The sequence below is a fragment of the Caretta caretta genome, chromosome 18 (assembly GCF_965140235.1).
Source record: "Caretta caretta isolate rCarCar2 chromosome 18, rCarCar1.hap1, whole genome shotgun sequence".
Lineage (NCBI taxonomy): Eukaryota > Metazoa > Chordata > Testudines > Cheloniidae > Caretta > Caretta caretta.
Window position 1 is genome coordinate 1976072 of NC_134223.1, and position 12854 is coordinate 1988925.

At 55.6% G+C, this 12854-nt stretch overlaps 1 protein-coding gene and 1 long non-coding RNA gene across 2 annotated transcripts in view; one reads left to right on the top strand and one right to left on the bottom strand.

Moving 5' to 3' along the window:
• Positions 1 to 257: 257 nt before the first annotated feature.
• SVBP (small vasohibin binding protein) lies at positions 258 to 8309 on the bottom strand. The gene is made up of 2 exons (XM_048824975.2): positions 7900 to 8309; positions 258 to 719 (listed from the first exon to the last, which is right to left on the bottom strand). The coding sequence occupies exons 1-2, from the start codon at positions 8014 to 8016 to the stop codon at positions 633 to 635; spliced, it is 204 nt and encodes a 67-aa protein (XP_048680932.1). The 5' UTR covers positions 8017 to 8309; the 3' UTR covers positions 258 to 632.
• Positions 8310 to 8724: 415 nt separating this feature from the next.
• LOC142069526 (uncharacterized) overlaps positions 8725 to 12854 on the top strand; it is a 28068-nt gene continuing 23938 nt past the window's right edge. Inside the window, exon 1 of the long non-coding RNA XR_012665389.1 lies at positions 8725 to 9280. This is a non-coding gene — a long non-coding RNA (uncharacterized LOC142069526). The remainder of the gene's footprint in view (positions 9281 to 12854) is intronic.

Genomic DNA, 12854 nt, shown 5'->3' on the forward strand with positions numbered 1-12854 from the left:
CTCAGAGCTGTGTGCTTATGGCATGCTTTCTGCAGGTCCATTCTCTGCTCCCAACCTGCTCTAAGCAGTGTGTGCCTGTGGCATGCAGGTTCTTAGCCCCCACCCAGTTACTGGTCTGTCTTGTATCCAGTAGCATTTAAAAGAAATGGGTGGTAGTCTCATTCTCCTGGCCAACAGCTCACAGCTCCAGCCATGACACGTGCTGCTTTTAGAAGACGCTTCCCTTATGCATCAGGACCAGGTAAGTGCAACAACAATTTCTATTTAAAAAAATGTTTATTTGTCAAACCAAAGTAATAAATACCTTTAAGGAGAACAGTGTTTAAAAAAAAATGAAAAATATGCCATCTTAACAAGGATGAACCAGAGAATTCTGCACTGCTGTGGGAAAACTCCAGACAATGGGTCAGAGGCAGTTACAATGAAGGGCAGGTGGAACAAGGTTCATGCCGTACAAGTGATCCTACCCCCTCTATATCTGCAAGTGTGCAGTTCTGCATGATCCTTTTATTAATTATTCCCCATGGTCAGCAGAAAGATGCCTGGGGACACTGAGCCCTGAGCACCACTCATCCATGTTGTTTCCTGCTTTAAAATGGCCCTGGCAATCCTGGGATGGCAGACAGAGGGTCTCATTCTCCAGAGGGCTGCATCTGCTTGCAGAAGGCATCGAACTGCTGCTGTTCAAGCTCTGTCATCACTCTGTTCAGGGCGTAGATCTGTGCAGAGAAAAGGGAGGTGTGAGAACAACACACTTGCCAAAGGGGGCTGTAGTTTTCGTGCTGGGAGACTGGGGTCCTACTCTGCTGTTGGGAATTGTCTCTCTAAAGTGTTAAAGAAACTGTATCCATGCCAACAGGCACCTCAACTTCTAACTGCAAAGAGACCGTATCACTCTAAAAGTCACACTTGTCTCAAATAGTTTTACCTGCTACTACAAGTAATCCCCAAAGATTCCCACAGCTGAGAGGAGGAAAAATGATTTGCTGTTTTTTCAGTCTGCTTCCTGCACACTTATCAGTACTGCAGTCTAGTCAGTTTGTCGGGGTACGCAGCCAGTCCTGCCTGTTCAGTCAGGAACTGTCCTGTTTGTGGGTCTCTGTATGGCAGAGGAGAAAGAAATACATGTTGAAATGTAAAGTGAGCCCCCATGGTCTGGGTGATTTGGGGCAGGGCTTGCCCCCAAAGCCACATTTAACTCATTCCTGAAGGTGGCAGCATCAGTGGAGCACACAGGAAAGAGGAGCGGATCCCAGAGCTGCTGTGGCCCCTGACATGTTTACCCTCCGCTGTAAGTGGGCTCGGGCTCCAAGGATGAGTGGGTTCTCTGCAGATGAATGCTGAAGGCACTTTCAGGCTGACTGTAACTTCCCCTCTGCTGCCCTTCTGTGTTGATTTTCAAGGGAGCACATCTCATCATCAAGCTGCCACTGGGGTTCTCCCAGACCACTTGATGTTAAAGCTACTGCATCCAATGACCCACTGCCCTCGCCAAAGCTCCTAATCCGATGTCTGCTGCCAAAGCAGCACTTTGCACATGAGAGAAGGACGGGAAGTTGACTAGGTGTCATGGAGTGTGGGGGAGTCAGGGTCCTGCACCCCCACTTCCTGCGATTCATCGTGACTCTCAGTCAGCCAGTAAAACGGAAGGCTTATTGGACCACAAATAGTCCCAAACAGAGCTTGTAGGTACAACCAGGACCCCTCAGTCAAGTCCTTCTGGGGGACAGGGAGCTTAGACACTCCCTCCGTTTCCCCAGCCAGCTCCAAACTGAAACCCTCTCTAGCCATCTCTCACCGCCCTCCCCTGGTTCCTCCTCCAGCCTTTATCCAGTTTCCTGGGCAGAAGGTGTCACCTGGCCCCAACCCCCGTCCTGGGCTCTCATGTTACATGCTCAGATATCTTCCCTCAAGGAAAGTCTCCTACCCCCAATGTAGACAGTCCCAGTGAAACTCCCCTGCAACATTACCAGGTCAATACTCCCCACTCCCTGCTGTGTCACTCTAGGGCTATGAGCCCTCTGCAACAAGCAGTCACTTTACACCCAGAGAGGGCTATGGAGGGAGTGGATGACAGGCATTTTAAATGAGAATGTTTAGTTGTTGCCTCTGGCGGGCCTGGCACCTTACCGCCCCTTTGGGGCGGGGTGGAGATGAGGTGTTGGAGCCTTGCCACTCCCAAGTTCACGTGCTCGCCTCTCTGTGGGTGGCCCGATGCGGCCTAATGGCCTCCCTCCATGCAAACACCCCTTGGTCAGGATAGTGTGCCCTAACGGCTGTAGTCCATATAAATCACTCCCAGCGTCAGAGCGGTGCAGCCCAGTGGCCAGAGTCCCTTTGACCACGCCTCGCAGGTGGAGTAGTTCGGCCTACCGGCCCGAGTCCTTATAACTCGCCCCAAACATCAGGGCAGGGTGGCCCACTGGCCAGGGTCCATATAACTTGCTCCCAGCATTGAAGCAGTGCAGCCCAATGACTAGAGTCCATATAATCCCCCTCACGGATGGGATAGTGCGGCCTAGCGGCCGGAGTCCAAGTGGCTCGCCTCAAGCATCAAGGCAGTGTGGCCCAATGGCCAGTCATAGAAATCTCCCCAGCACCAGGGCAGTGTGGCCCAACATCCATATAATAATCACCCGTCTCAGGCAGGGTAGCACGGCCTAGCAGCCGGAGTCCACATGGTTCCTGTGCTGAGGCCCCCCGCCCCCTGGTTGGGGGGTGAAGGGGACTGTGTGTAAGTGTAAGAGGACCCAGGCCTGCCCACTCCACTGGGTCCCGACCCAGGGCCATGGCAGTGGCAAGTGCCCCTTGCCACCAGCTCGGCAGGGATCACCTCGAGCTCTTTCCGCACGGTCTCCCACATCTTTTTGAGGGCAGGCGGTGGTTCTCCCTCACTTTGTGGCCAGGGATGGTGGCGATATGATAGCTGCTCAAGGTGGTCTTCCCTGGCTGGGCTGACAAGACAGTGGGGAAGGTGGATATCAACCGTCGTACCTGTTCCTGCTGTACTGGGCCAAGCTCCTGGCCTTTGGCTGCTACCCCTGGCTCTGCTGGTTTGCCGGCCAATCGCCCCAATTCAGGTTCTGGAGGGTACGGGGTGATCATCAGGCCTTCCCAGTCTCTCCAGGCCTTGAGGAGGTTCACATGGTAGACCAGAGAGTGTCTTTCCTTTGCCTCGACACCTGAACTTTGTAGTTGACGGGCCCACCTGGAAGAGGCCTTGCCACTTTGATTAGATTCAGAGGCAGGTAACAACAAGAGGATGCGGTCCCCAGGCTCAAAACTCCTCATCTTCGCCCCCCTATTATACTGAGCCTCTTGACTACATTGGGCCTGCACCAGGTTCTCTCATGCCAAAGCTCCCAACTCTCAGAGCCACTCCCGTAGGTGGAGGATATATTGAATGGATCCTCTGACCCAGGTCTCCTGTTCTTCCCATGTTTCTCTCAGGAGATCTAAGATTCCCCGGGGTTTCCTCCCGTAGAGAAGTTTGAAGGGGTAGAACCCTGTGGAAGCCTGTGGCACCTCTCGCACAGTGAAGAAACTGGGGGAAACTTATCCCAGTGCCGAGGGTCATCTTCCACAAACTTTCGCAACATGGCTTTCAGGATGCCATTCAATCTCTCTACCAACCCACCTGTCTGAGGGTGGTAGACGGAGGTTTCGTGAGCGTGGATATTTAACAGACGGCATATCTCCACCACCAACCTAGAAGTTACGTTAGTCCCTTGGTCCGCCAGAATCTCCTGGGGCAGACCAACACGGGCAAAGATCTGGAGGAGCTTGTTGGTGATGACCGGGGCTGTGGCGGTTCATAAAAGTACCACCTCTGGGTACCTCGTTGCATAGTCAACCACAACGAGGATGTACTTGTGGCCTGAGTTGCTCTTTTCCAAGGGCCCCACCAAGTCCATACCAATCTGCTCAAAGGGCATCCCAATCACCCGCAAGGGCACAAGGGGGGCTTTTGGTACCCCTTTCAGTCTGGCCTTCTGGCACTCAGGGCAAGAGGCACAGTAATCCCACACCTCTTGATGGATGCCTGGCCAGAGGAACCTCTGGGCCACCCGTTACAGGGTTTTCTCCCTCCCTAGATGCCTGGCCCAAGGTACTGAGTGAGCCAAGTGGAGTAGAGTTCCCCTGGAACTGCCACAGGACCAACAGTTGGTGCAGGTCTTATTTCATTTGGGGCTCCTGGACCACCCAATAGAGTAAGTCGTTATGGATCTCAAAACGGGGGCCTTGCTGTTGGTGTCGGAAGAGGTGTTCCTCTTCTAGGAAGTCAGCATCTACATCCAGCTATCCTTGGCCCTCCCTTTTTGGTGCCTCAGCAGGGGCTCGGCCTCCTTTGGTTATCTCTGGATTCTCTGAGGGCCCCTCCAGGGGGGTTGTCCAGCACTGGTTGGCCTAGTAATCCATGCCTCCCGGCCCACACACCCCTTTTCCTCACAGGCTGAGTACCCCACTCCTGCAGGAACTCAGCAAAGCCCAGCCAACTGCATACCCAAATCACTGGGTAAGCGAACTTCGGGGCCACCCCCAACTAGGCATCGCCCGCCTTGCTGAGCGGCATCAAGCTGCACCCAGACAGTGGGGTAGGGTTTCACGTCCCCATGAATACACTGCAGGTGTTTGGGGCCTCTGGTGAGTTCTACCAGCCCAGCCCAGATGACTCTCTGGCTACATCCCAAGTCCACCAAGGCCACAGTAGATATCCCATCCACTTTCACTGGTACAACAATCTTAGCCAGCTCCCACTTCTGGGTGTGTTGACCGGCGGCCCAAACCTGCCCATAGTTACAATCCATTTACGGGCACTCGCTCCAGAAATGCCCTATCTGTCCACACTCGTAACACCGGTCTCGCTTTCCTTCTCTGGGTGGGGTGTTTTGGGGGGTGCTCTTCCTTCCCAACGAGTCATCTTGGCCCCGCGTGAGGTTTGCACCGTTGGGTCCCTTGCACTAAGGGTTGGTGGGGTCCCCGATGACGGGGGCATATAAACAGGGGCTCCTCCCCTCTACCTTGCACGGCCCCTGTGCCAGGGTTGGGTTCCGTTCACCCGAGTTCCCCAATTTGGAGACTGTCTTCTCCCCTCCCTCTGCTGCCATGTAATCCTCCATTGAGAGGTCGCTTCAGCAAGGCTCCTTGGGCGGTGCTGCTGCACCCACTCATTCCCCCTGAAAGGTATGGTCTGGAAGAACTACTCTAGGGCCACAGTCTCGGATACTTGAACACTCGTCCGGTGTTCTGGTTCTAGCAACCTCCAATAGAGATTGGATGTGGATTCGCTGGTGGTAAGTCTTGGGGTTGACCCCCGTTTTGGGCCAAGATGGCTGCCTTGACCGTAGAGTACTCCAGCGCCTCCTGTGGATCGAGGTTGCAATATGCGGATTGAGCTGGGCCAGTTAAGTAAGGGGCTAAGATAGAGTCCCAGTATGCGGTGGGCCATTGGACGGCAGTTGCAACCCGCTCAAAAGTCATGAGAAAGGCCTCGGGGTGGTCCCTGGGCCCCATCTTTGTTAGGTGCACTGGTGGTCCTCCAAGGCCATCCCCTGCCCCGCCTGGGGGAGGACTTGGTGCATGTCTTAGCAAAGTTGCCATCTGCTGGAATAGTCGCTCCTGGTTTGCTTGTTGGGCAGCCAGCTCCCGAATCAGCTGCTGTCCTTACTGCTGAGCCACCTGCAGTTGCTGTTCTGCTGCTTGCTCAGGGGTGGGCAAGCTTTTTGGCCCAAGGGCCACATCAGGGTTGCCCAACGGTATGGAGGGCTGGGTAGGGAAGGTGGTGTCTCCCCAAACAGCCTGGCCCCAGCCCCCATCCACCCCCCTCAGAACTCCCAACCCATCCACCCCCCCCGTTCCTTGACCCCTAACTGCCCCCCAGGGCCCCACCCGTCTGCCACAACCCCCACCCTAAACTGCCCCCTGGAACCCCACCCCCCTATCCAACTCCCCCTGACTGCCCCCCACCCCAGAACCTCCACCCCCTGTCCACCCCATATCCAACCCCGCCACTCCCCACCCCCTCACCATGCCGGACACAGCCACGTCACCGCGCTGCCCGACAGGAGCGGAGCGCTGCCTGCGCAGCGGTGCGGCTGCAGGGAAGGGGGGACAGAGGGGCTGGAGGCTAGCCTCCCCGGCTGGGAGCTCAGGAGCCGGGCCGGATGGTGCTGCGGGCCGGATGTGGGCCGTAGTTTGCCCACCTCTGTGCTAGCTGCCAGAGCAACTGTGCTTGCTGCTGCTGCTGTGCCACCTGCTGCTGTTGGTTGTCCAGCAGCCATTTCAGAAGCTTCTCTGACTCCATCTTGGGTGTCTTGGTCCTTCTTTCAGGCCCTGATCAATGCCCACATTCTCCATCTGTTGTGGCAGGCCTGGCACCTTACCACCCCTTTGGGGCGGGGGGAGCCTGGGTGTTGGAACCTTGCCACTCCCAAGTTTGCATGCTCGTCTCTCTGTGGGCGGCCCAATGAGGCCTCCATGCAATTACCCTTTAGTCAGGGCAGTGTGCCCTAATGGCTGGACTCTATATAAATTGCTCCCAGTGTCAGAGTGGTGCGGCACAGTGGCCAGAGTCCATATAACCCACCCCCCCTTGCAGGCAGGGTAGTGCAGCCTAGCAGCCGGAGTCCATGTGGCTCGCCTCAAGTGTCAGGGCTGTGTGGTCCAAAGGCAAACGTCCACATAGTCACCCCCCTCAGGCAGGGTAGAGCAGCCTAGTAGCCAGAGTTCAGACAATCACCCCTCACTGGCGGGGTAGCGCAGCCTAGCAGCCGGAGTCCAGTGCTAGGCCACCCCTCCCACCCGACCCTGAGTGGGGGCAGGAGTTGGGGGGGGACGGGGAAGGTGTAGGGGGACCTGGGCCCGCCCTCTCCACCGGGTCTCAACCCAGGGCCCTGGCAGTGGCAAGTCCCCCTTGCCACCGGCTCAGTGGGGATCCGCCTGAAACACCCCGAGCCTCTGTGCAGCTCTAATGCTGTTTTCCTCTCAAGATCCCCTGGTCACTTCCTACCCTAACCATCATGTGGAGGGGTCCTCAGGTCTGGCCCCTGCTGCGATGGGCTCCATCTGGGCATGTCCTGGCTTGGCTGGCTTCCGGATCCTGGGGTGCAGGCTGTCCCTCCTCAGGAGCTGGCAGCATGCCTTCTTCCCCTCCAGCGGTCCACCCAGATTGATCAGCTCTTCAGGCTTTTATACCTGTTCTCCAGTTGGAGCATACCCAGCAGAGCCTCAGAGGCGTGGCTTCCTCCGCTAGGAAGGAAGGATTAGCCCCTGCGGTACCAGTGTGGGGCCGCTCCACCCCGTCACAATGCCATTGATCACGGAAACATTTTGAGACCAAAAGATCAGGAAAGAACAAGTACTAAGATGGGAGAAAGAGTAAGCAGTGCTCCCGAGGGGTACGTCTACACTACAGCGGCACACCCATGGTGCTTCAGCTCTGCCATTGTAGCACCAGGGCGTAGCCACTTCCCACCGCAACAAACGTGGCTTTTCTGTCACTGTGGTAAAAGCACCTCCCTGAGAGGCAGCGGCTAGGTCTCCTGAAGAGTTTCCCCATTGAGTCTACAGTGGGGGTTAGGGCGACCTAACGACATCAAACTGGAGAGGAAAGTTTCCCACAGCCCTGAGCAAGGCGGCTAGGTGGATGGAACTTTTTGGTGTAGACCAGGGTTACGAGTCCCACAGCCCATTTTCCCTCCAAGGGAATAAACGCGAGTCCATTTGCCTACAGCGTAAGAGAAAAAGTTCCCCCGCGCCCAGCCAGGGCCCCCCTCTCTCCCCCCCCCCTTGCGCCCAGCCAGGGCCCCCCTCTCTCCCCCCCCCTTGCGCCCAGCCAGGGCCCCCCTCTCTTCCCCCCCCGCGCCCCCCGCGCCCAGCCAGGGCCCCCCCCGCCCCCACCTCTGCTCTCTGCCTCTGCTTCAGCTCCTGCTGCGCGGATTTCTGCTTGGCCTTCTCCAGGCGGCTGCCGGGCTCCTTGGGTTTGGGCTTCTCCTTCCGCCCGCCGCCGGGCTCCATGGCTCCTCACCGGCCGCCGCGCTCGGCCCGGGCAGGGACCGGGCCTGCAAGCGAGACCGCAGCGTCAGGCCCGCGCCGCCCCGCGGCCTCCAGCCCTGGCGCCCCGGCCTCGCCCAAGCCGCCACCCCAGCGCTGCCACCCTCCTCCCCGGAGCCCGGGGCCCAGCCCCGCCTCCCGCGTTCCGGGCGGGTACGCGCCTGCCGCGCCGCTTCTCGCCAGTGTAAAATGGCGGGGGAGGGGCTGGTCCCATCGAGGACTCGGCGCTCGATTGCTCCTACCCGACCTCGGCGGGTAGGGTAAGGGGCCTAGGGCAGCGCGCGTTGAAATATGAGCGAGTGCGCAGGCGCGAGAATACGCATGCGTAAACGTTGCGTGAAAACTGGCTCATGCGCAGGGACAGCACCGGGGGATCGAGCGTGGCAAACGGAGAGAGCAGGCCCCGCGCATGCGCCTGCAGCGGGGCCGCGAGCTGGGCAGGGCGCCAACAGCGCCCGGCATCTCGTGGGGTACCGCCTAGCGCAGCGCCCCCTGGCGGGGGAGGGTCCCCTGGCAGCTGGGCCCGGCCAGGCTCTGCGCGGGGCCGGGGGGCCTGTTGGGTGGTGGGGGCCCGCTGGGGCGCAGGTCAGGGCACCGGAAGACTGGCAAGGGGGGGAGGCCAAACCACCAGAAGGGGCATTTGGGGCCGCGCTGGGGCCCTGCAGCCCAGCTCACCGCGCCAGTCGCTCCGCTTGGCCCAGCAGTGACCACCCGGACCCAGGCGGGCCAAGGGGGCCAGCCCTGGCTCCCTCCACCCACTGGGCCCCGGCTGAGCTCGGTTTCGCAGAGCGAGGGTCAGTGCCCCTTTGGCTGCCCCATCTAACACCTGAGAGTCTCTGGACTAAGTTTAGAAGCGTGAGCAACAAGGGTGACGTCGTGGTGGGAGTCTGCTAGAGACCACCGGACCAGGGGGAGGAGGTGGACGAGGCTTTCTTCCGGCAGCTCGCAGAAGCTACTAGATCGCATGCCCTGGTTCTCATGGGTGACTTTAATTTTCCTGATATCTGCTGGGAGAGCAATACAGCATAGACAATCCAGGAAGTTTTTGGAGAGTGGAGGGGACAATTTCCTGGTGCAAGTGCTGGAGGAACCAACTGGGGGCAGAGCTCTTCTTGACCTGCTGTTCACAAACCGGGAAGAATTAGTAGGGGAAGCAAAAATGGATGGGAATCTGGGAGGCAGTGACCATGAGTTGGTTGAGTTCAGGATCCTGACCCAGGGAAGAAAGGTAAGCAGCAGGATACGGACCCTGGACTTCAGGAAAGCAGACTTCTTCTCCCTCAGGGAACGGATGGGTAGGATCCCCTGGGGGACTAACGTGAAGGGGAAAGGAGTCCAGGAGAGCTGGCTGTATTTCAAGGAATCCCTGTTGAGGTTACAGGGACAAACCATCCCGATGTGTCGAAAGAATAGTAAATATAGCAGGCGACCAGCTTGGCTTAATGGTGAAATCCTAGCAGATCTTAAACATAAAAAAGAAGCCTACAAGAAGTGGAAGGTTGGACATATGACCAGGGAAGAGTATAAAAATATTGCTCCGGCACGTAGGAATGAAATCAGGAGGGCCAAATCGCACCTGGAGCTGCAGCTAGCGAGAGATGTCAAGAGTAACAAGAAGGGTTTCTTCAGGTATGTTGGCAACAAGAAGAAAGCCAAGGAAAGTGTGGGCCCCTTACTGAATGAGGGAGGCAACCTAGTGACAGAGGATGTGGAAAAAGCTAATGTACTCAATGCTTTTTTTGCCTCTGTCTTCACGAACAAGGTCAGCTCCCAGACTGCTGCGCTGGGCATCACAACATGGGGAATAGATGGCCAGCCCTCTGTGGAGAAAGAGGTGGTTAGGGACTATTTAGAAAAGCTGGACGTGCACAAGTCCATGGGGCCAGACGAGTTGCATCCGAGAGTGCTAAAGGAGTTGGCAGCTGTGATTGCAGAGCCATTGGCCATTATCTTTGAAAACTCGTCGCGAACAGGGGAAGTCCCGGATGACTGGAAAAAGGCTAATGTAGTGCCAATCTTTAAAAAAGGGAAGAAGGAGGATCCTGGGAACTACAGGCCAGTCAGCCTCACCTCAGTCCCCGGAAAAATCATGGAGCAGGTCCTCAAAGAATCAATCCTGAAGCACTTACATGAGAGGAAAGTGATCAGGAACAGTCAGCATGGATTCACCAAGGGAAGGTCATGCCTGACTAATCTAATCGCCTTCTATGATGAGATTACTGGTTCTGTGGATGAGGGGAAAGCAGTGGATGTATTGTTTCTTGATTTTAGCAAAGCTTTTGACACGGTCTCCCACAGTATTCTTGTCAGCAAGTTAAAGAAGTATGGGCTGGATGAATGCACTATAAGGTGGGTAGAAAGTTGGCTAGATTGTCGGGCTCAACGGGTAGTGATCATAGAATCATAGAATATAAGGGTTGGAAGGGACCCCAGAAGGTCATCTAGTCCAACCCCCTGCTCGAAGCAGGACCAATTCCCAGTTAAATCATCCCAGCCAGGGCTTTGTCAAGCCTGACCTTAAAAACCTCTAAGGAAGGAGATTCTACCACCTCCCTAGGTAACGCATTCCAGTGTTTCACCACCCTCTTAGTGAAAAAGTTTTTCCTAATATCCAATCTAAACCTCCCCCACTGCAGCTTGAGACCATTACTCCTCGTTCTGTCATCTGCTACCATTGAGAACAGTCTAGAGCCATCCTCTTTGGAACCCCCTTTCAGGTAGTTGAAAGCAGCTATCAAATCCCCCCTCATTCTTCTCTTCTGCAGGCTAAACAATCCCAGCTCCCTTAGCCTCTCCTCATAACTCATGTGTTCCAGACCCCTAATCATTTTTGTTGCCCTTCGCTGGACTCTCTCCAATTTATCCACATCCTTCTTGAAGTGTGGGGCCCAAAACTGGACACAGTACTCCAGATGAGGCCTCACCAATGTCGAATAGAGGGGAACGATCACGTCCCTCGATCTGCTCGCTATGCCCCTACTTATACATCCCAAAATGCCATTGGCCTTCTTGGCAACAAGGGCACACTGCTGACTCATATCCAGCTTCTCGTCCACTGTCACCCCTAGGTCCTTTTCCGCAGAACTGCTGCCTAGCCATTCGGTCCCTAGTCTGTAGCTGTGCATTGGGTTCTTCCGTCCTAAGTGCAGGACCCTGCACTTATCCTTATTGAACCTCATCAGATTTCTTTTGGCCCAATCCTCCAATTTGTCTAGGTCCTTCTGTATCCTATCCCTCCCCTCCAGCGTATCTACCACTCCTCCCAGTTTAGTATCATCCGCAAATTTGCTGAGAGTGCAATCCACACCATCCTCCAGATCATTTATGAAGATATTGAACAAAACCGGCCCCAGGACCGACCCTTGGGGCACTCCACTTGATACCGGCTGCCAACTAGACATGGAGCCATTGATAACTACCCGTTGAGCCCGACAATCTAGCCAGCTTTCTACCCACCTTATAGTGCATTCTTCCAGCCCATACTTCCTTAACTTGCTGACAAGAATACTGTGGGAGACCGTGTCAAAAGCTTTGCTAAAGTCAAGAAACAATACATCCACTGCTTTCCCTTCATCCACAGAACCAGTAATCTCATCATAAAAGGCGATTAGATTAGTCAAGCATGACCTTCCCTTGGTGAATCCATGCTGGCTGTTCCTGATCACTTTCCTCTCATGCAAGTGCTTCAGGATTGATTCTTTGAGGACCTGCTCCATGATTTTTCCAGGGACTGAGGTGAGGCTGACTGGCCTGTAGTTCCCAGGATCCTCCTTCTTCCCTTTTTTAAAGATTGGCACTACATTGGCCTTTATCAATGGCTCCATGTCTAGTTGGCAGCCGGTGTCAAGTGGAGTGCCCCAGGGGTCGGTCTCAAGTTGCAGTGGGGGAGGTTTAGGTTGGATATTAGGAAAAACTTTTTCACTAGGAGGGTGGTGAAACACTGTAATGCGTTACCTAGGGAGGTGGTAGAATCTTCTTCCTTAGAAGTTTTTAAGGTCAGGCTTGACAAAGCCCTGGCTGGGATGATTTAACTGGGGATTGGTCCTGCTTTGAGCAGGGGGTTGGACTAGATGACCTCCTGAGGTCCCTTCCAACCCTGATATTCTATGATCTCTGATCCTGTGGCGCAGGTTTGTGGGGACAAGGTGGGGCCGGGGTGCAGGTGCCAGAGGCAGGGGCCCTGGTGCTGGGCACTACGGGGTTGCCAGTCTGTGGCCGCCTGGCTTGAGAGCCTTGTGCTGTCGGTGGCCTTGCTGCCCCGGTCAAGCTCGGATTTCCCTTGGTGGAGGGGGGAGGTTTAACGTTCCTGCATCATGCATGTCTAAGAAAGCATCTGTCTCGCACTCCCTGCCTCCATTCCTACTCCCTTCCCCACGCGAGCTGTGCTGGTGAGATCCGTCCAAAACCCACCAGATGTTCTGCAGCCCTTTGGAAAGGCCCAGTAACCATGGGCCTGATGTTGACTGTTGCCCATTGGTGGTGAGCCAGTATTCGGTGCCTTTCTGTGTTGTTTTCATTAAAAGGAAAAATCAAGTCAGATGTATCTTTGGTGAATCCTGTTTATTTACAAAGAATCTCTGCAAAGACCTTTTCCCCTCAACTCGGTAGGAATAAACAGCAGGAAGCAGTTTCTTGCTCACAGTCTCCAAGTCTGCCCCTTCCATCAGTCCTGTGCCCAAGGAGCTCTGTTTCTGCTCCCTCTTAGGGCCACACATGTTCATCAATTACCTGACCGCTTCACTTGTTTTCTCTGCTTTAACACACGCACACAGCTTGCCAAACCATTTCCTAGGCTCTGTGTT

Coding starts and splice junctions, on each gene's coding strand:
- SVBP (XM_048824975.2), bottom strand. CDS start 8,016: ATGGAGCCCGGCGGCGGGCGGAAGGAGAAGCCCAAACCCAAGGAGCCC. Junction 720..7,899: donor AGCAGAGGCAGAGAGCAGAG/GTGGGGGCGGGG, acceptor TTCTCTGCACAG/ATCTACGCCCTGAACAGAGT.